General features: G+C 53.9%; 1 protein-coding gene across 4 annotated transcripts in view; it reads left to right on the top strand.

The window, feature by feature from the left end:
• The window catches only part of CADM3 (cell adhesion molecule 3), a 127,180-nt gene extending 108,356 nt beyond the window's left edge, over positions 1-18,824 (top strand). For 2 of the 4 annotated variants that reach the window (XM_075907118.2, XM_075907116.2), the window contains 3 exons: positions 4,386-4,508; positions 8,907-9,032; positions 13,754-18,824. In XM_075907118.2, coding sequence (XP_075763233.1) covers positions 4,386-4,508; positions 8,907-9,032; positions 13,754-13,872 — 368 coding nt within the window. In that variant the 3' untranslated portion in view covers positions 13,873-18,824. The remainder of the gene's footprint in view (positions 1-4,385; positions 4,509-8,906; positions 9,033-13,753) is intronic. The other 2 variants (XM_089772689.1, XM_089772690.1) reach the window with 2 other exon arrangements.
• The last annotated feature ends 844 nt before the right edge of the window (positions 18,825-19,668 follow it).

Genomic DNA, 19,668 nt, shown 5'->3' with positions numbered 1-19,668 from the left:
CAGGCCAGCAGGGCCTGGCTTTCCAGAGCTCTCTGGGACCCCGGTTTGAAAATGTTTGCTACAGAGCCGCTCCCACCGTGACACTCAGGGCCGGCTTCTCAGGAGCGGAGCACCCAGCATGGGTGCAGCACGTTTAGCTCCTTAGAAAAGTGGCCCCAATTCCCTGTACTGACAGAGCACTTTCTGTGAATTCATCTGTCCGTCCGTCCATCCCTCCATCCCTGTGGTTCCCAGCCCAGTTCTCCCCCACGGGCCATTCTTGTGCATGGCTGGGTTATTCTGGACAGTTCTTCGTTAGCCAGTTTTCAGCAACTCCCGAGGCAGTCGGAGTGAATGCCGTGGCAGAGGCTCCGTGTGACAGGAACCCAAACCCCAGGCACGTGGCAGCTCCAGGACCCTCTTCAGTTCCGCTGCCTGCTTTGGAATTCCGGCCAAAAAGCAAAATCAGGTTTTTCTCTTCGTTGTTCCCTGTCACCTCCTTGTGCTGTTTATTGCTCATCGCCTTGGCGTAGGCAACAGGCACAAATAGCCCATCATTTTGCAAGGGGCAGAGGGAATGGACAGGAATGCCGGGATTTCTCTGATCTTAAAAAAAAATTGGTACCACATTGTCCCCTTCCCCTCTCCCTCCCCACCCCCCGAATCTTCCTAACGCCCCAGGACTTTTCCTTGCTGTGCTGTCATGTAAGTCCATTAGCCACCCCGGCGTTCACACGGTCCTGCTACTGTTACATTGCCCATTTTTCATGGATTCTCTTGCTGGCTTCCTCATCTCATTTGTCTCCCTTCCCTGTCCATGTGTTGCTTGGTGCAGAGAGGTTTCTGTCAGGGGCTCAGTGTCTTAGTCAGACTTCCTCCTTTTTTGTACTGACCGTGTCCCACCCCGCTCACTTCCACCCTTCATCTTCTCCCCTGACATTTGTGGGAAAAGCTCCCCTTGGCAGACTTAGCATCTCCCTCTCCCTAGGCCTTATTGGATTCTGGTGGCTTTTGACAGAGGGGTCACTTGCTTTGCATTCTCTTCCTCCCCAACGCAAGTGACCTCCCCACCCGTGAAGCCCACTGGCCACCTCTTGTTCCTTCTCCAAGCATTTGAGGTCTGAGGTGGCCTCAGTTACCACCGCCTCGTGTGCCCCATGATGTGCTCAGCCACTGGACCGTGCTTGTGACATTTCTGGATTCCCCTAAATGTGCATTTCCACACTAACTGCCACTTTGCCACTTTCCACACTTTGCTGCATGTGGGGATCCCCTTCCGCCGGGTTTTGGCAGACCACGCTTCCTGGTCCCAGGCCTCCCTTTTATTCTGTCTCAGTGAGTAGATCGAGGGTAGCTTCTTTTTTGAATGGATTTTCCAGTTTCCAGGTCATTCAAGTCTTAGGAATTTGGCCTGGGGCTGGTCGGGCTGTATCCACTCCAGCAAAGACCAGGGCGGTAACTCCACACACACATACAGCAGCAGCCCTCCCATTGGCTTGAGTTCAGCCGGTGCTGGTGGTTGTCCCTGTTTGAGTCTCATCTTCTCTGTGTTTGAGCAGAGCAATCTCTTCCCTCTTTGCTATCGAAGTGCAAGTTGCAAGGGCTTCAAATCTGGTTTGGAGCTGGCTGCCAGCACCCTGTGCCACCCACTCTTCACCGGGTAAGCGACCCCACAAGCTGCTTGAACTAGACACACACCAGGGGTGCATTTCACACAGCCCTCAAGGAAGCAGGAGTGGAGTCTGAGCTAGGGACTGTCACGTAGCCTTGGGGGGGAGTCGAGTAGGAGAAAGGGCTCCCTAGGGGGACACAGACACCCTGGGCAGCCCCACCCAAGGGACAGGCTCTGGTTTTGCCCTTTCCAAGCCCCCTCTTTGGTCTGCCGCCCTGAGATCCCAAACACACATTTGCCCGGGCCTTGCGTTGCCCAGAGTCCTGCTCACTGGGGTATTAATTAAGACAGAATAAATGAGCCAAAGGTGTTAACGTCACCAAGTCGCTGTCTGACACTAACAGTGTTCAACAAGATCTGGGGGTTGGTATCCAGAGACTTCAGCCTGTTTAGTCCCAGGGCAAACAAACCATTAACCATCCCTGTAGCCTTTTGTGGAAGCACAGCAAGGAAGGGAAAGAGCTGAAACCTTTGCCATGTAAAAGATGAAGTCGGGCTGGCGTTGTAACCACCTCTCCAGATCCCTTTTCCTTCAGCTGGACAGTGTTTTCAGAATGAATCCTCCCCCTGTGTCGTTTGACAGCCTCTTAGACCAGGCATTCTCCGTCCTCGGAGGGAGAGCCGCCAGCATTGCATGGTAGTTCCTGTGGGTCCCATGGGGCTGGCTGGGCTCACCTCCCTGTGCCACATGCTCCAACCTCCGGGGCTCAGTGCCACTCTGACATGGCCCCACCATCATGAGGATGGGAGCCCCGGTGGGCCAATTTTGAGTGAGCCACACTGCAACCACGTGGCCGGGTCACAGCTCCACTCACACACATTTGGTCCAATCGAGGGGCAGGGCCCAACCTGAGCAGCAGGAGCTGCAAGAACTGCCACGAGGGGCTGGGGAAAGTGCCGAGCAGGCCCAACCCTCCTCAGGGAAGGCAGGCGCCCTCGGAAACCACCTCCAGGCTGAGGGTTTGCATATTTCTAGAGGACACTGCCAGGAGGAGGTGGAGTGGAAGGGAGATAGAGTTTCTGTGGCAGTACCATCCCCTACCACCTTCTATGTTGCTGCAGAGCAGTGGCACCGCCTTCCAGCGTGGGCACCCTGCCAGCAACCACTGTGTCCCAGCAGGCGAGGAATAAAGACATGCCAGGAAACCTCATGGTCATTTGTTCGTATTTCTAAAATCCACCCAGACGGCGGCCAGAGGACCAAAAAGGAGGCTACATCTGGAAAAATCTGGGCATGGGGCAACTCGACCAGGGCTTCCGCCTCCAGGCTACTTACTGGGTTGCCATAAACGTTTGCAAATGGAACCCGAGGCCAAAAAGGTGGCGAACCACTGGCTTAAGCGGTGTCAAGGATAGTGGTAACTACCCGGGTGGTGTTTGGGATTCAGCTGGAGCCACTGGATGGACATGACATCGGAGTCCCTCATTGCTGGCTCCATGTGGCCTGGATTCCTCTCAGGATCAGTAAACACTCGGTGAGGTGGCCATGATCTGCAGCTTGCTCCCGGAGTTTCTGCACTTCCTGTCCATTCTTTTGGTTCCTTCCTTCCCCACTAAATCGCCTTCTTTTAAGGACCCAAAAAGGGAGCAGTGGGTGGCATAGCTCCACCCCCCATTAATTTGTGTCCCAATTAGGCTTTCATTTCTGACATACCAAATTTGGCTCATTAGCTGCCTGATCGATGTCTCCTGTTTTTAACTGTGTCATTTCCTCGCTGTCTTTGAATGATGTCAGCTGGGCCTTTTTGTTTGGACTAATTCAGCTTTTCTGTCTCCCCTCGTACCTTTCCCCATCGGTGTGTGTTGTTGTAGGGTGTTGTAACAACCTGTGAACTTTTACAGCCATTTCACACTCAAGCTCACAATGTAGGTCTAGGTGTAGGCCCAGTTGTCACAACACAACCTCACACAGTGATCCAGAGATGGCTCCCACCTGAGGGGAGAGTGCTGCGTTAGGCTGCAACCCGGACAAGAGTATGCCTGGGACCTGCAGAAAAATACCAAAGAGAGAGCTGGAAAATGTTGCCTGGGGTTGCTAGGCAGGAACTTATCTCAGACACATGCTGAGAGCTATCAGTGCTCGTGACACCTAGGGCTCTGGGCTACTGCCTGACGGAGGTGGAGCCAGGCTGGAGGGAGGCACGAAAGGGGCATAGTGCAGCGGCATGTGGAGGATGTATGAGGCTGAGTAGGGACTCTAGAGGGACAGATGGAGCCCAAGAGTAAGGACTGCCCAGGCTCTTTTCCATGGCTCCAGATTGTGGAGGTTTTTTCAAGGGGCATAGCCAGAGCTGGCTTGGTGCCGTGAGAAGAAGTGGAGGGGCACAGGGAAAAGGAAAAGGACCAGGGCAGTGGAAGGAAGTGGCACTAAACAAACACACACTCTGTTGGGAGGAGCTCGCAATGTGCATCTGACCTTGGGACAGCAGGGGCTGTGGGTTGGGATTGAGGGGCACTGGCAGAGCAATGGTGGGGGGGAGGGGAGCACAAGGCAAGGATAGTAGGGGGCTACAGGCCCAGATTCAGGGGCAGCGGCAGAGCTGTGTGTGAGGAGGGCCCATGGCTGGGATAGCAGGGGCTGCAGGCCCGGATTCAGGGCGGAGTACAGGGATCGGTGCCCAGCGAGGATGTTGACAGAGACGGCTCGACATCACTTCTGTTGAGGAATCTCTCACATCACTGCTGTCGTCTCTCTAAGTTGATTTGTTTCCCTTTTTTTTGTTATCCTCCCCAGATTTTTCCCAGCTCCCCACCCCACATGTTCACTTCACTCCAGCCCCTTTGTCAGGCCCTTCCCAGTCCACCACTCATGTTACCATGGCTACTGCTTCATCCTTCACTCCAGTTGCTGACCAAGGTACCGTAAGCTCCTTTTCTGTTTCTTTATGGATTCCCTGCGCCCGCGCCCAGTGGGGAGTGCTGCAGGACATAGCAGAGAATGGCTTCCAAGCCCAGAGACACGTGGGCTGTGTTTAGACTGGCAAGTTTTTCTGCAAAATCAGTTGATTTTGCGGAAAAACTTGCCAGCTGTCTACACTGGCCGCTTGAATTTCCGGAAAAGCACTGACGATCTCCTGTAAAATCATCAGTGCTTTTCCAGAAATACTATGCTGCTCCCGTTCGGGCAAAAGTCTTTTTCCGAAAGACTTTTGCGCAAAAGGGCCAGTGTAAACAGCACAGTAGTGTTTTCTGCAAAAAAGCCCCGATCGCGAAAATGGCGACTGGGGCTTTTTTGCGGAAAAGCGCATCTAGATTGGCCATGGACGCTTTTCCGCAAAAAGTGCTTTTGCGGAAAAGCATCCTGCCAATCTAGACGTGCTTTTCCGAAAATGCTTTTAACGGAAAACTTTTCCGTTAAAAGCATTTCCGGAAAATCATGCCAGTGTAGACGTAGACGTGGACTGTGGCTCCAGCTGCTGGCTAGTACTATCAGGGCTTCCTCGCTGGACTATCCAGGTTCTGCAGCCACCTGCCCAGTCACACTTCAAAGCCAGAACCCACAGGAGTGAAAGGTCCCTCATGGTGGCAAGGAGAAGTGTGATAGCAGAAGAGGCTGGTGGTCCATCTAAATCAGTAGTTTTCAAACTAGGGGTTGCGACCCAGGACTGGGTGGTGGAATGCCAGGCGCTGGGTCTCATTGCTGCAGGGGGATCAGGTGAGCAGTGGGGGTGCTAAGGCAGCTCCTTGCCTGTCCTGCCACCACAGACTGCTCTGCGCCCCAGAAGTGGCTGGCCACAAGCCTGGCTCCTAGATGGGAGGCAGAGAGAATGCACAGGGCTCCGTGCACTGCCCATGGCCTGAGCACTAGCTCTGCACTCCCGTTGGCTGGGAGCCTGCTGCTAGATGCTTCTGAGGTGCAGCAGGGCTGTGGTGCCGGGAGAGGCAGGAAGCTGCCTTAGCACCCCTCAAGGTAAACCCTCCTGCCCCAGCCCTGACCCCCCAAAGCTGGAGCCCCTCCGATGCCCCAAAGTTCTCCTTAGTCCACCCCAGAGCCCACACTCTAGTCAAACTATATTGGGTCCTTCAACAAGTTTCTTCAACTGGGACATGAGAAAAGTTTAAAAACCGCTGCTCTAGTGTGCTAGCCCACCTCCCTGCTGGCCCAGTGAGCCCAGAGGTGCTCTTCCCCATGCAAACACACACCTCTGTGGGAACCATTGTGCGTGGTTGCAGAAAACCCGATGCCCCTTCTGGTCCCAGCTGGGGCACCACCAAAGTATGAGCCCTTAATACGTGTCCCCTAGGTGGTGCCATTGCTTTCGTGCATTGACCCATCTAATCCACATCTGAACTGTGCTCACCTGTTTGCTGCAATACTGTCTCATGCAGGGAGTTCCACAGGTTAACCGCACAATGCAAAACATACCTGGTGTCAGTCTGAAGTGCTGCCTTTTCATTCTGGGCAGCTCAGAGCCCCCCTGGCTCCCTTACCCCTTCCTCTATTTATATCCTCTGCCATCCTGTCTTGTTCTTCTCCATTCCGGACTCACCCCGTTCAGACACCCCCTTCCTTCTCTATGCATTTCCATGGCCCTTCCCTGGAGCATCCATGCTGAGCCAATGGTTCTGGGAGGAAGCAACTAAAACTGAATGAAAAGTTGCCCCTGAAGCCAGGCAGGGGGCGAGCACTGTCCGCCCGAGAGGTGCAGCCCCCTCACACTGCCTTCCCTCCTCCAATGTGAACACCAGATACTGTCCTCTCCGCAGATGCAGGCCCAAGAAGCACCGTGACCCCTGGCACAGACCCTGTTCTCCCTCCCCCAGCACAGACACACCTAACGCTGTCAATAGATGCAAGACACTGACCCCAACCCTCCAGCATAGATCCAAGACACCCCCAGCCCAGCCAGGAGAAACATTCTTCTCCCAGAGCAGAGGGATGAGACACCATTACCCTAATATGGACACAAGACACCCTTCCCCCTCCCCCCCGCCCGCCGCCCAAGTATGGGCATGAGACACCATTGCCCCAGCACGGACATGTGTAGGGCCCTACCACATGCACAGTCTGTTTTGGTCAATAGAATTTAAAAAACCATAATATTCATGGTGGTGTAACCATGGGGGTACTAACCCAAAAAAGGGCTATGAAGGGGATCACAAGGCTGTTGTAAGGGTGTCATGGTACAGCTTGAACCTCCCAAATGCAGGACTCTCCAGCCCGGCAACATCCGTGGTCTGGCAGGGACATGGATGTTGCTGGACCAAAGAGCCCCGGAGGCTGGGAGTGGGAGCCAGCTGGGACCAGGCAGAGGACGGGAGCCCTGGCCCGGACCAGGAACCTCCCCTAGCAGCAGTGGGGCCAGGTACTTGGGGAGTCCTGTCTGGATAACCCTGGGGAATCCCAGTGGCAGCGGGGCTGGCCCTGGCAGAAGGGCTGGCAGCAGTTAGATGCCCCAAGCCAGGAAGCCCCAGGAAACCCCCAGTGGCAGCAGGGCCAGGCAGCAGCCGGGGAAGTTTGGCTGGGGATCCCTGGCAGCAACAGGTGAGCAGCAGGGTGGGGGGCCCAGGACCAGCAGGGAGCATTGACCACCCCTGGTCTGTTAAACTCAGTGGTTTGGGACTGCTCAGGTCCCAAGGGTGCTGGACCAGGGGTCTATTATCATCTGTCTGCAGTTCTGCCTTTGGAGCTGGACAGCTAGTGGGCAGCTGCTGGCTGGGAGCCCAGCTCTGAAGGCAGCACTGCCTGCAGCAGGGGTGCAGACGTAAGGGTGTAACAATACCAAACCGCTCCAGCCTCCCTTCTGTGCTGCTGCTGGCAGCAGTTCTGCCTTCAGAGCTGGGTTCTCAGCCAGCAGCCGCTGCTCTCTAGACACTCAGCCATTGTGGGGATGGTGTTTTATGTCTAGGGCCCTACCAAATTCATGGCCATGAAAAACATGCCGTGGACCGTGAAATCTGGTCTCCCCTACCCCAGCCAGCTTTCTGTGGAGGAGATCAGATTTCACGGTCTAGAGCATATTTTGCATGGCCCTGAATTTGGTAGAGCCCTAGACATGAGACACCTTCCACCCACCTCCCTTGTGCCATGGATGTGCCACCTTGGTCTGGGTTGCGGTGCTGGGAAGGGTGCTCAATGGTGCAACACAGCTGAGCCAGGACCTGGCAGGAGGTCTGATGGGCTCTGCTGCAGTATGAGAGCCAGGCTGGGCAGTACCTGAGGCTTCCCTCTGAGTCATGTGTACCCAGCTCCCTCAGCCCTGTTTTGCCTTTGCTGGCAAGAGACAGGATGGCTGGAATAGAGGGGCCAGAGAGATCTATGGTGGTCACAGTGTTAGAGCGCCTGAGCCTTGACAGAGCCAGGGCAGCAGGTCAGGAGAGAGGGAGCATCTCAGAGCTGTACAGGAACCCAAGACTGGAATAGCAGGGGCTCTGCAGGGCAGGCATAGGGAGGAGAGGGGGTGTCACTCTGACCCTGCACTGGACAGAGCGACTTGGTACTCTGGACCAGGGCCTGGGCAGGGAGGGAAGGAGAGCAGAGGGGGCGAGCTTGGGGAATGGAGGGGACAGAGGTTGGGGTGGGCTTTCACCTCCTGCCCAGCCCCAGCTCTCCAGACGCTGGTCCATGTTCGCAAACACCCCAGCTGTGGTCCATTGCAGAGGCTGGCCCTGAACTGGCTTCCTGTTTTACCTTCTCCCTTGGACCCACTCTCTCCAAATTCCTCCCAGCTTCTTTCTCCTCAGTCTGCATCCAGCCCCGTCCCACTGGAGCAAGAGCATTGTCGACTGCAGCTCCTCTCTGCTTCCGTTGCATTTCCCAGCTCCCTCACAACCCCCTCTTCATCCATCGCATTTCCCTGCAGCCCCTCTCTGCTTCCATAGTATTTCCCAGCTCCCCTGCAGCTCCTCTCTGCATCCATCGCATTTCCCACCTTCCCCACAGCTCCTCTCTGCATCCATTGCATTTCCCAGCTTCCCTGCAACCCCTCTCTGCTTCCATCGCATTTCCCATCTCCCCCGCAGCCCCTCTCTTCTCTCTCCCTCTAATGTTATTTCATTCCTGGTTTTTAGGACCTGGCAGCTGGTGCGAGGGGACCCGGCCATGGGGAAAACTGTGCTGTGTTGGAATGTGCCCTTGTTGCCTTGAGGGTCCATGTAGGGGAGCATGGAGGCAGGCCGGGCAGACACATTGCAACCCCCCACCACCACCACCTCTGGCCTTGCGGGAGTGTCTGTACGAGGCAGGACTTCAGCAGGGCCTGTCAACCTCTCTCTCTTTCTCTCCTCTCTCTCCCCGGCATTGCTCCGTGGATAGACGCCAGCCCGATGTCTTCCTCCTCTGGCACGTACCACGCTGTCATCGGCGGGGTGGTCGCCGTCATTGTCTTTCTGCTGCTCAGCCTGCTCATTGTTCTGGCACACTACCTAATCAGGCACAAAGGTAAGACCCGGCCCCTGCCCACAGCTCATGGGCTGGCCTCTCCGAGCAGGAAGGGAGGAGGCAGCTGTCTTTCTTGCCCGTGGCCTGTAGCCCATTCCTGATCTTGCCCCGCTCAATGCTCTCTGTCCCCTGTCCTTTCAGAGCCCCCCCTGGGGCCAAGCACTCCACACGTGGACCATGTTCTGCTCTCACAGCCTGGGGGTAGCTGAAGTTCCAACCCTGGGGGAAGGTGTCCCCTTTTGCCCCGCAGTACCTCCTGCCTGCTGTACCCAGCCTGGCACAGAGGGAGGCAGATCCCCTGGGCCCTCACTGCCATCCAGACCTGACTGATGTGCTGAGAAACTTCAGCAATTAGCAGCAGATCAAATTAAATCCGCACAGCGCTGCAGGGGGATCTCTGGCAGGTGGTTCTCCCTCCCGTGGGGCTGGCAGCTTGAGCATTACCTCCTGCTGACCACCCAGAGCAGGACTAAGTTCCACCAGACTCTCGTAATCAATCAGCTTCTGCCTGCCTGAGCCCAGGCTGGGGAAGGCTGGCTACCAGACTGCATTCCTCCTTCCCCTGTCACTCTCCAGGACGTCTCTCGCACTAGGGACGTTAACTAATGGTTACCTGTGTAAATGGGTAACCGCTGGAAATTTTAGCAGTTACACAGGGACAAGGGGACAGGTGGGAGCTAGTGCAGCTTTCATGCTGGCTTCCCGCATGTACTGGCTCCCCACTGCCCCCCTCACCCCCACGCTGCTGCCGCTCTATCAGAGGCAGCAGTACAGGGGGGAAGGAGGGGAGGGGCCGGCGGCACTACAGGAGCCAGCACATGCGGGAAGCTGGCTTAAAAGCTGGCTTCCCATGGGCACTGGCTCTTATCCCCCCCACCCCACCGTGCTGCCTCTGATACAGAAGCAGCAAAGAGGGAATGGAGGGTGTGTGTAGTTGTTGGGGTTGACCGAAAAGCCCAGGCTTATCGGTTAATCGTGTAAATGACTACATGCTAACATTCCTATCTCACACCATCTGTGTCTAGTACCATCATGTCATTGTTTTCCATTCATTTCTCAAGGACTCATCCCCCTAAATAACTCTGCATCCCATTCAGCCCTATTCCCGGTCACCTGCAAGTTGCACTCTCCTCTCGGAACTCCTGCAGAGGTTTTTCAAAGGGCATAGATTATCCATCCATCTGTCCACCTCCACACCATCCATCTACCATCCCCCCTCTCTCCCAGCCATGGCATTCTCCCCTCCCTTGACTTTTCATCTGTCCAGCACATACGTGTACGAAACACAGAGAATTAAATGTAACCATCAGCAATAGATACAGACGTGTGACATGCTGGGGTGGGGGGGATAAGAGCCAGTGCCCATGGGAAGCCAGCTTTTAAGCCAGCTTCCCGCATGTGCTGGCTCCTGCAGTGCCACCTGCCCCTGTGCTACTCATCACAGTCATAAAAGAGCTGGAAAAGAAGGAGAACAGCCAAGTGATCACGTTTTCAGATACAAAATTGCTCAAGATTGTTACGTCCAAAGCTGGCAGTGAAGAGCTACAAAGAGAAATCACTAACCTGGCCAACAGAATGGCAGATGATAAGAGCAGAGTAAGTGCTGGCAAAAACGTAAATCACATACAATTGCACGGACAAAAGGACGGGGTCTGTATTGCCTGTTACCACTCGAGAGAGAGATCTTGGCATCATTGTGGAGGGTTCTCTGAAAACAGCCACTCCACAGCTAGGTCTAGATTACTAGGCTTTATCAGAAAAAGCTAAGCAAATTGCACTCCACATTTTGCGTAGCTTTTTCCGATGGCTTTTGTGGAAGAGGCTTTTCCGCCATTTAGCCCAGTCTAGACGGGACCAAATGGCAGAAAAAGCCTCCTTTTTCAGCAGAGCCCTTATGCCTCATGAAACGAGGGATACAGAGCTCCCCAAAAGAATGCGTTTGATCTTCCGCAAAAAAAAGCGAAAGAGCAAACGCGTTCCTTGGACGCGGCGGGGGTTTTGCAGGATACACTTCTACACATAGCGGCTACGTCTACACTGGCATGAATTTCCGAAAATGCTTTTAACGGAAACGTTTTCCGTTAAAAGCATTTTCGGAAAAGTGCATCTAGATTGGCAGGATGCTTTTCCGCAAAAGCACTTTTTGCGGAAAAGCGTCCGTGGCCAATCTAGAAGCGGTTTTCCGCGAAAAAGCCCCGATCGCCTTTTTACACTGGCCCTTTTGCACAAAAATCTTTCAGAAAAAGACTTGCCCAAATGGGAGCAGCATAGTTTTTCCGGAAAAGCGCTGATGCTTTTACATGAGATCATCAGTGCTTTTCCGGAAATTCAAGCGGCCAGTGTAGACAGCTGGCAAGTTTTTCTGGAAAAGCAGATGATTTTCTGGAAAAACTTGCCAGTCTAGACACTGCCAGCCTGCGTGTGGTGGCAGCCAAAAAAGCAAATAGATTTGGAGGAACCATTAGGAAAGGGTTAGATAATAAAACATAAAATACCATAATGTCACTATATAAATCTATATTAAGCCCACCTCTGCACCATGATACTGTGTGCAGGTTTAGTCGCCCCAGCTCAAAAAATAAATTCGAATTGGAAAAAATGCATAAGGTAATAAAAATGATAAGGGAAGCGGAACAGCTTCCATAGGAGGAGAGATTAAAAAGACTGAGACTGTTCATTTTTAAGAGAGATATGATACAGGCATATAAATAATGACTGATGTGGAGAAAATTAATAAGGAAGTGTTTGTTGTTTACTCCTTCACACAACATAGGAACCTGGGATCACCCCATGAAATTAATAGTCAGCAGGTTTAAAGCAAACATAAGGACATACTTTTCTCACAACACACAGTCAACCTGTGGAACTCCTTGCCAGGGGATGTTGTGAAGGCCAAAAGTACAGCAGGATTCAGAAAAGAGCTAGATATGTTCAGAGAGGATAGGTCCATGCCAAACTGGTCAGGGATGCAACCCCCTGTTGTGGGTAACCCTGAGTCTCTGTCAGAGCTAGGATGAGATGACAGGGGATGGATCACTCGATAATTGCCCAAACTGTACATCCCCATGGAAGTGTGTAGCACCAGCCACTGTCAGAGGGCAGGATACTGAGCTAGCTGGACTGATCTGACATTACGGTCGTTATGTGCTTATGACACCAGGACAGCTTCAGAGAGGATGTGTCACGAATCGGCCCGCCGCCTCCCCTTCACCCCTGGCTCCTAAAGGTGGGAGCCGGACAGGCCCGAGTTTACAGCCCTTTGTGGGGCGAAGTGGGGGGTCCGGGCCCACCCTCTCTCCGGACCCCGGCCCTAACGCCAAGAGCGTGACTCTTGGCGGTAGCAGGGGGGTGTGTACCCCAAACACACCTGCTCTTGGGTTTCACGGCCCGCCCTGGGCCGCTTCCACTCGGCGTTACAACCCGGTGCCTCTCTGCTCCTCCCCTCCTATTGTCCCGTGCTCCGTACTCCCTCTCCTCCCAGGGTCTTCGTTCGTGTCCTTCCCCCTCTTGGTGTCCGGTCCCCCCCCCCTTTATATCGTCCTCCCTCTCTCCCTCATTCCCAGGCTCTCCCCACTTCCGGGTTTTCCTCCCGGCCCTGTCCGCACGCGCCCGTAACATCAGCGTCACTCTCGGGCGTACACTGATGACGTGCCTCTCCCTCGGCGCCCGGCATTTGTGGCGCCGCTCGAGCTGTGGCCGCGGACCCTTCTCCCTGGCCCGTGCCTTGCGCAGCTGGTGAGTGGCGGGGTTGCTTCACCCCGTCACAGGATGTGTATGTTGGAAACAGTCTCCTCCTCAGACTCTTTGGACCTAGGTGCACTCCCAGCCGGTGTAAGGGGGTCGGAGTTGGTACCACTCAATACTGAGGAGTCAGGTGTTGGAAGTTCATGTGGGGTGGAGGCTTCTTTGCGTTCCGCTGTCTTCCACCCTTTGGCTAGGTGCTATCCTGGCCCCTTCAGCTGTCACCTCACCCACTTCCAACCCTTCGGCTATCATTATTGGAATGGCTGTAGCATCCAGCACCCCCAGCAGCTGGGGTGGTGATGGGTTGTATGCGGCACAGACCCAGAGGTATCCCTGGGCCCTGCCCTGAAGGTCCCACCCGCTGCCCGACTCATAGCTGATGAGTGAGGTTGCTTCAGCCCGGAAGGTGCTGACAGAAGTAAGGTGCCCACTGAGGGACTGGGAGGGAGTAGAGATCACACAGGCTCAGCCTCACCTCCTGACCCAGACGCCAGGCTCCAGGCTGTACCTAGACACAGGGCTCTCAGCACAAGCGCCGTGAGTGCAGCTGGCCGGGAACTACCCCCTGGAATGATTTTCTGATGCCCTGTTTGCAAAATTGCAGTTTTGGGTGGGAAAACTGAAATGCAGAACCCTGGCCACTCACCTGCAGGACAGGTAGAATTGACAAGAGCCTTCTAGGCAGTTCCCGGTCAGCGGCAAACCTCCGGTTTGGTTCCCCATCCGCAGAGTTGTTTCCATTTCTGCCCATGCAAACTATCAAGGTTTCTGTCTTCTGCTAACGCCCCGGGGGAATATTTTCTGAAACCTCACCATTTTCAGCAGGATGGAAATTCCATCTTCCGGCAGGGAGCTCCTGCCCAGAATCCCCTGGGAGCCTTGCCTGCCACCTGGTCCCTCTCCCAGGAGGTTCTGAGAGACCTCAGCAGCCACCCAAACCATGACTCACGTGATGAATGAGCCTTCTCTCTGCCCAGGTACCTACCTGACACATGAGGCCAAGGGATCAGACGATGCCCCAGATGCCGACACTGCCATCATCAATGCGGAGGGAGGCCAGGCCAGCGGTGATGACAAAAAGGAATATTTCATCTAGGGGCGCAGGGTGGAGAGAAGAGAAATGGAACCAACCAACCTAGATGGAAATGGACACCGGACCACAAACCCAACTCAACCCAACAGATTTTCTCTCGTGCCCTGGATGGATGGACGAACAGAGGGACGGCGGGACAGAGACCAGAGAGTGACCGGCTTGATTCATGATGCTTCTTCTCGAACTTGTATAAAACGTTATTACTAAAAACATTGAAAGCCCCACCCCCGTTCGCTTGCTTGTACCTTCCTAGCCGCGACCAACACTCGCACTAAACACACAGACAAGCCAGTGAGTGACACTTTCCTTCTTTCCTTTGGCCCCTTTGCTTTGGTTCTGTGGATGCTCTTTGCTTTGGTTCCTCGGGTTGGAATGTCAGGGTGGGGTCGGTGTCGTTCTTTCCGTTGCTTCTTTCCATTTTTTGGTTCCTTTGACGTCCAAGGATAAAATCAGCCATCCCAGTGGCTGCCTGCTGCCATGGGCCAGGGCGGCCTGGGATCCCTTTCCGTTGCTAACATTTCCCACCCGAGAGCCGGGGACCACAGTTCCATAGTGTTCCCCCGCCCTTGGCTCCTGCATGATGCTCTGAGCCCGACCCGTGGGAACGGCCCTAGGCTGAGTGCCGGGGAGTCTGTCTCCACCCCACTGAATCAAACAAGCCCTGAGCACCCCAGGGGATGTCCAGCGAGAGCGAAGAGACAGGGGAGCCCGCGTCAGCAGGAGGCAATGTCAGTGTCTCTGTGAGCCCGGCACACCCAGCCCGCTGGGGTCCGGCGTTGATTTTATCCTTGGAGGATGTGTCTGAAAATGTGAATTTGGGAGGAGAACTGTCCTGTGTGATACATGTCCAGAGGGGAGCCAGCTGCCACGGTGGGAGCCACGTGTGGGCTCCAGTCCCCACTGATGCCCAACGAGAGAGATTCAAATGCCGCAAGGCGAGTGTGCACCCAGGCCCCCAGCCAGGGGGTGTGGCAGGTGTACGGACGTAATTCCAAGAAAGGCTGTAATGTCTCTGATGGCAGCCGTGACCATAACCCATCTGTTGAGATTCTCAGCGCAAGGAATCCACCCTTGCGTCTCTTCCCTGTGCCCGGAAATGATGGGCAGAGAGAGGCCCTGGCAAGCCAGGTGATGGAGAGGGCGTGTTCTCGGCCTCCATGCTGCTGTCATGCCTTCCCTGCTCTCTGATTGGTTGACCTGCCCCATCACCTGGGCCCGGGGAGCATTTGGAAATAGAAACTTGCCGTGACCGCAGGTGACTTGGCCACGGGGTGTCTCTCTTCTAGGCCACGATTAGCTGAGCAGCCTCATTCCCACAAAGCATCCGCCCCGAATCGGAACCGTGACAGCTCTGAACTGGCGCAGCCGCACCCGACAGATGGCCGGGAACCCACCCAGAGCCAGGGGAGGGAATGAGCCTCATGGCAAACTGCCCAGGGTCCCTTCAGGGAAGTGTGCTCCGGGGCTGAGCTGCACATGGTGGGGTACAGAGTAAATTTTGCTCATCAGACTTCTCAGCCCACTCACCAGAGCCATGGCTCTGCTCCCTCTGGAGCCTGCCTGGTCCTCCCCGGCTGTCACCATCTTTGAAGAGCACTCACCCTTCCTCAAAGTAGAACCCCCACTCCAGCCCTCAAGATGGGCTCACTGAGCCAGCCTGGGAAGTGGGTGTAAGGCTCAGGCAGTGACGGGCTCAGCTATTGTAGCTGCGCTGGTGTCTCTCAGGTTCCCCACTGTGGCCAACTCCCATGATTTGATCAGGCGTCGTCTGAGATGTGGTGTTTTCTCTCAGCGCCTCAGCTCCTGGAGTCCTGGGACTATCTGAGCTGCTCCACTTTCATTTGTGAAAAGTACTTTTCCAGCCCTCGGGGTTGGGGGGAAAGCTGGGAAAGGGGACAGGAATGTGGCCTACAGGCTGCAATAGAAGACAGGAAATCCCTTCCCCCGGCAGATTTAGCATTTCTGAAAATCTCACAAGTCACCGGCCGGTCTCAGGATGCCAGGGAGCCTGGCTCATGGCTCTAGAGCATGTGAGGTTGAGGCTGGGTCTTGGCCCCTGCGATAGGCCAAGGAAGCACAGCACCTGCCGGCTGAATGTATGAGATGGTGACCACGCTACCTGAGAGCCCCCACCCCGGGACATAAGGGCTGGCTGTTGGCATTACCTGGCCCCTCCCCAGGGGAGGCTGCAATTCTCAGTGGTGAGTGGCTGGGGGGGGAGAACCCTGCAGGGACTAGTGGTGGCTGCTGTTCCTTCCAACAGAGTCACAACTGCACAAGGGGCCTAGCAAGGGTCAAAGCTCCGTGGCAGGCAGAGACTGGACACAAGTGCTGACTGAAGCCGTCTCGCCCCAGGGGAGCAGGGAACTAGAGCCTGGACCCCCAACCCCCAATGCTCAGGGCTTCAATAAATGCCCAGAAGGTTTCTCTTCCCTGTCACAGACCCAAGCCAGCCCCACCCCGTGCACACAGAGCCAGTGCCCATATGCGGCTCCCCTTATGTACTCAACACCAGCCTCACAAGCTGGGCTGAGCCGCAGAGCCAGGCCTCAGGCTGGGATACAACCTTCTATAGCTAGGAACAGGCCCGGCTCACTCCACTCAGCAGAGCTAGGCCTCGGCTCCTGGCCCCTCAGGTCCCAAGTGGCAGGCCTCAGCTGTGGGCTCCACGGGGACCAGGCCCACGAGGGTCCAGGCCCATCTACACAGGTTCCGGGCCCACGAGGGCTTGTCATGCATCTGTCCTCGTCACTCCAGCTACCTTGGGGAATCTCCAGGCCCTCCTGCAGTAGCCAGGCAGGGTCCTTGCTAAACCCCTGGAATGTGACTGAAAATCCATGTGCTCCCTGGGCTCCTGATGGGCCTCAGCTTGGCTGGGACCCTAACAGGTCTGGACGCCCTGGGCTTCCAATGTGGTTAAGATGGGCCTCCAGAGCCTAACAAAGGGCACTATCCCACCGGCATGGAGAGGTGTAAGCAGCATCCTCCCCAGGAAGTGCATGTGAAGTGAAGCATCCCTCAATGTAAGGCAAGATCGTCTCCTGCCCAGGGGGTTTATGCAGGTCCCACCCCCTGGGGCATGGCTGTTGTAAGGTGTTGCATGCCTTGTAAACATAGGGCTGGCATTTCTCAAGCCCCTGAGATGTGGGACCAAGTGGAGGCCAGCTGTGGGAATGGCAAGGAAATGGTAGGCCCCACCTCTCTAGTGGGAAAGTCTGAGTTTCCCCTCATGCTGGGTGTGTGGGAGGCAGTGGCTACAGCCTTCTAGTGGCTGTGAGACTGATGAGTCACACAAGTTCTTGCTGGGTGAGTGTGGGAGTTCCAGGGTACATCACCACCACAGTGAGAGTTAGGGAATTAACTGTGTCTCAGGTGTGTGCAAGTGACAGGATGCAGTATATCTTGCATGTATGGGAGTGCCAGGATACATCAAGTTTCAAGTGTACAGGACTGATGGGCTACACTATGTTTAGAGTGTGTAGGGCTGATGGGATGCATCATGTCTTGAGTGTGTAGTAGTGACAAGATATACAATGTCTTGAGCATATAGCAGTGGTGAGATACACTGGGTTTTGAGTGTGTAGGAGTGATGGGATACACTAGCTTTCAAGTGTGTAGGGCTGATAGCATACATAGTGTCTTGAGTGTGTAGGATTGATGGGATACACCATGTCTCAAGTGTGTAGGATTGACAGGATACACCGTGTCGCCGGTGGGTAGCACTCATGGGATACACTGTGTCTCGATTGTGTAGGATTGACAGCATACAGCGTGTCGCTGGTGTGTAGGATTGATGGGATATACCATGTCTCAATCATGTGGGAGTGATGGGATACGCCAAGTCTCAAGTGTATAGGAATGATGAGATGTATCATGTCGCAAGTGTATATACGGGAGGTGAGATATGCTATGTCTCAAGAGTGTAAGGGTGATTGGATATACCATGTCTCCAGTGCGTGGGAGTGACAGACTATACTGTATCTTGTGTACAAGGGAGTGACCGATACTCCTCTTCTGGGAATTAGTGGTAGGAGTTCTGGGTTCGGCCAGGTTATCTCACATGCTGTTAAACAGTCACTTGTGGGTTGAGATTTGGGGGTTTGTGATTCCCTTATTAAAGCCATTGAACCTCGTATAAAACACAGTGAGGGGAAACACTGAAAGCACTGACCTCAGAGCATGAGTTTAAAAAGCCCCTTTATTCTCTTTCCATTTATGCACACAAAGTTGTTTAATGGGAAAGGTCCTTCTCTGAGAGACCTTTTGATCAGTGTGGGGTGTCACCTTGCCCTTGGGGATGGGCAGGCTGGGGAGGGGGAGAAGAGGTGGCCAGACGGTTCTCTCTCAATTGCTCTCCATCGCATTTTCATTTTTGGAAGAGTCAGTATTATTCTTGAGAGGAAACATTTAATCACGTGATCAATGCAGCAAAGTCTGCCCGAATCTGTAGAGAGCCTGAAATCACCGTGCTGAGGTGTGAACTGTCCCTTTCATTTCAGTGGTTGTAACTCTGATGCCAGTAATGATGCATAAATGTTCCAAGTGTGTGTGAATGGAGGGAGCTGATTCTATTCTGAAGATCTTTAACATCCAATATTGAACAGAAATCATTCCTTAAAATAAAACTGTAAGGACATGATTAACAATACAATTTCATTTTGTTTCATTACAAATCTAAAAGCTGGGCAGTGCTTTTAACTCATGATGGGCTGCGGAGGGGAGACAAGTTATTTCATTTTTCTGGGGGTGGCAGGGAAGGGTTCAGCTTTCCAAAGTTTGGGAAATGCTGTTTCAGTATGAAATCAATGTATTTCTGGAGTGAAAAGGGAAATGGTTAGTTAGTAACTCGTGGGTTGCTTAAGAAAGAAAGAAAGAAAGAAAGAAAGAAAGAAAGAAAGAAAGAAAGAAAGAAAGAAAGAAAGAAAGAAAGAAAGAAAGAAAGAAAGAAAGAAAGAGGATACATCTGTGTTTCTGTGTTTGCACATGCAGCGTATCTGCTGAAAAGTCACTGGTACAGCCCAGTTTCTCTCCTCTCTCCAAGACATTGCAAACTTCCATCCAAATTGGACTCTTAAGTTATTAAGCCAGATGCTAATTGGTGTAAGTGGACATTGTTTATTTTAAAGGTGCTGTGCTGATTGACCTCAGCAAGGGATCTGGCCCCTTGCTTTAGCTTGTCTCACTGATCACTCTAATGTCACATTGATAGATGCTGGGCTGCCAATTATGCCAGACTCTTGCTACACAGAAGGTGAAGAAAAAAAAAAAAAGATGGGACAGAGGAAGGAATAAGGTGAGGAAGGAAAATGATGCAGGTGACTAGGGGTGGCGCGAGATGGGTCCCTGGGCTTGTCAGAACTCAGCCGAGCATGACGGACGTGGTGATATCTCTTCACCTGGTCAGCACCTTTCAGGATCGGTGCAAAGGCATCCAGACAGATTCCAGGGCTCAGAGATGCTGGAGGCAGTGATGGGGACACACATTATACCCCCTCTTCAGCCAGTTGGCTCCTTTGAGGTATCCAGGCTGAAGCACAGGCAGCCAAGCTAACTGCTCATTAGCTAAAGAGAAATGTTTTTGCTGATTGTTGTTCAGCCTCTGAGCCCTTTTGCAGGGGGCAGGGTGGTGCTTTAAATAAGTTGCCAAGAGACCTCCCCTGTGCTCCCTGTGTCTATGTCCCAGAAGGAGTGGCTGCCCAAGCCCATCTGAATTAACCAGGGTCAGAGGATGAACATGTCTTGTCATTATAATGGAATTTTGGTTTGTTGCCAGAGCAATTCTGGGACCTGCCCAATACA

The sequence above is a fragment of the Pelodiscus sinensis genome, chromosome 22 (assembly GCF_052426305.1).
Source record: "Pelodiscus sinensis isolate ZL-2025 chromosome 22, ASM5242630v1, whole genome shotgun sequence".
Taxonomy (NCBI): domain Eukaryota; kingdom Metazoa; phylum Chordata; order Testudines; family Trionychidae; genus Pelodiscus; species Pelodiscus sinensis.
The sequence above is the reverse complement of the archived record's forward strand: the minus strand, read 5'-3'. Positions and strand labels throughout refer to the sequence as shown.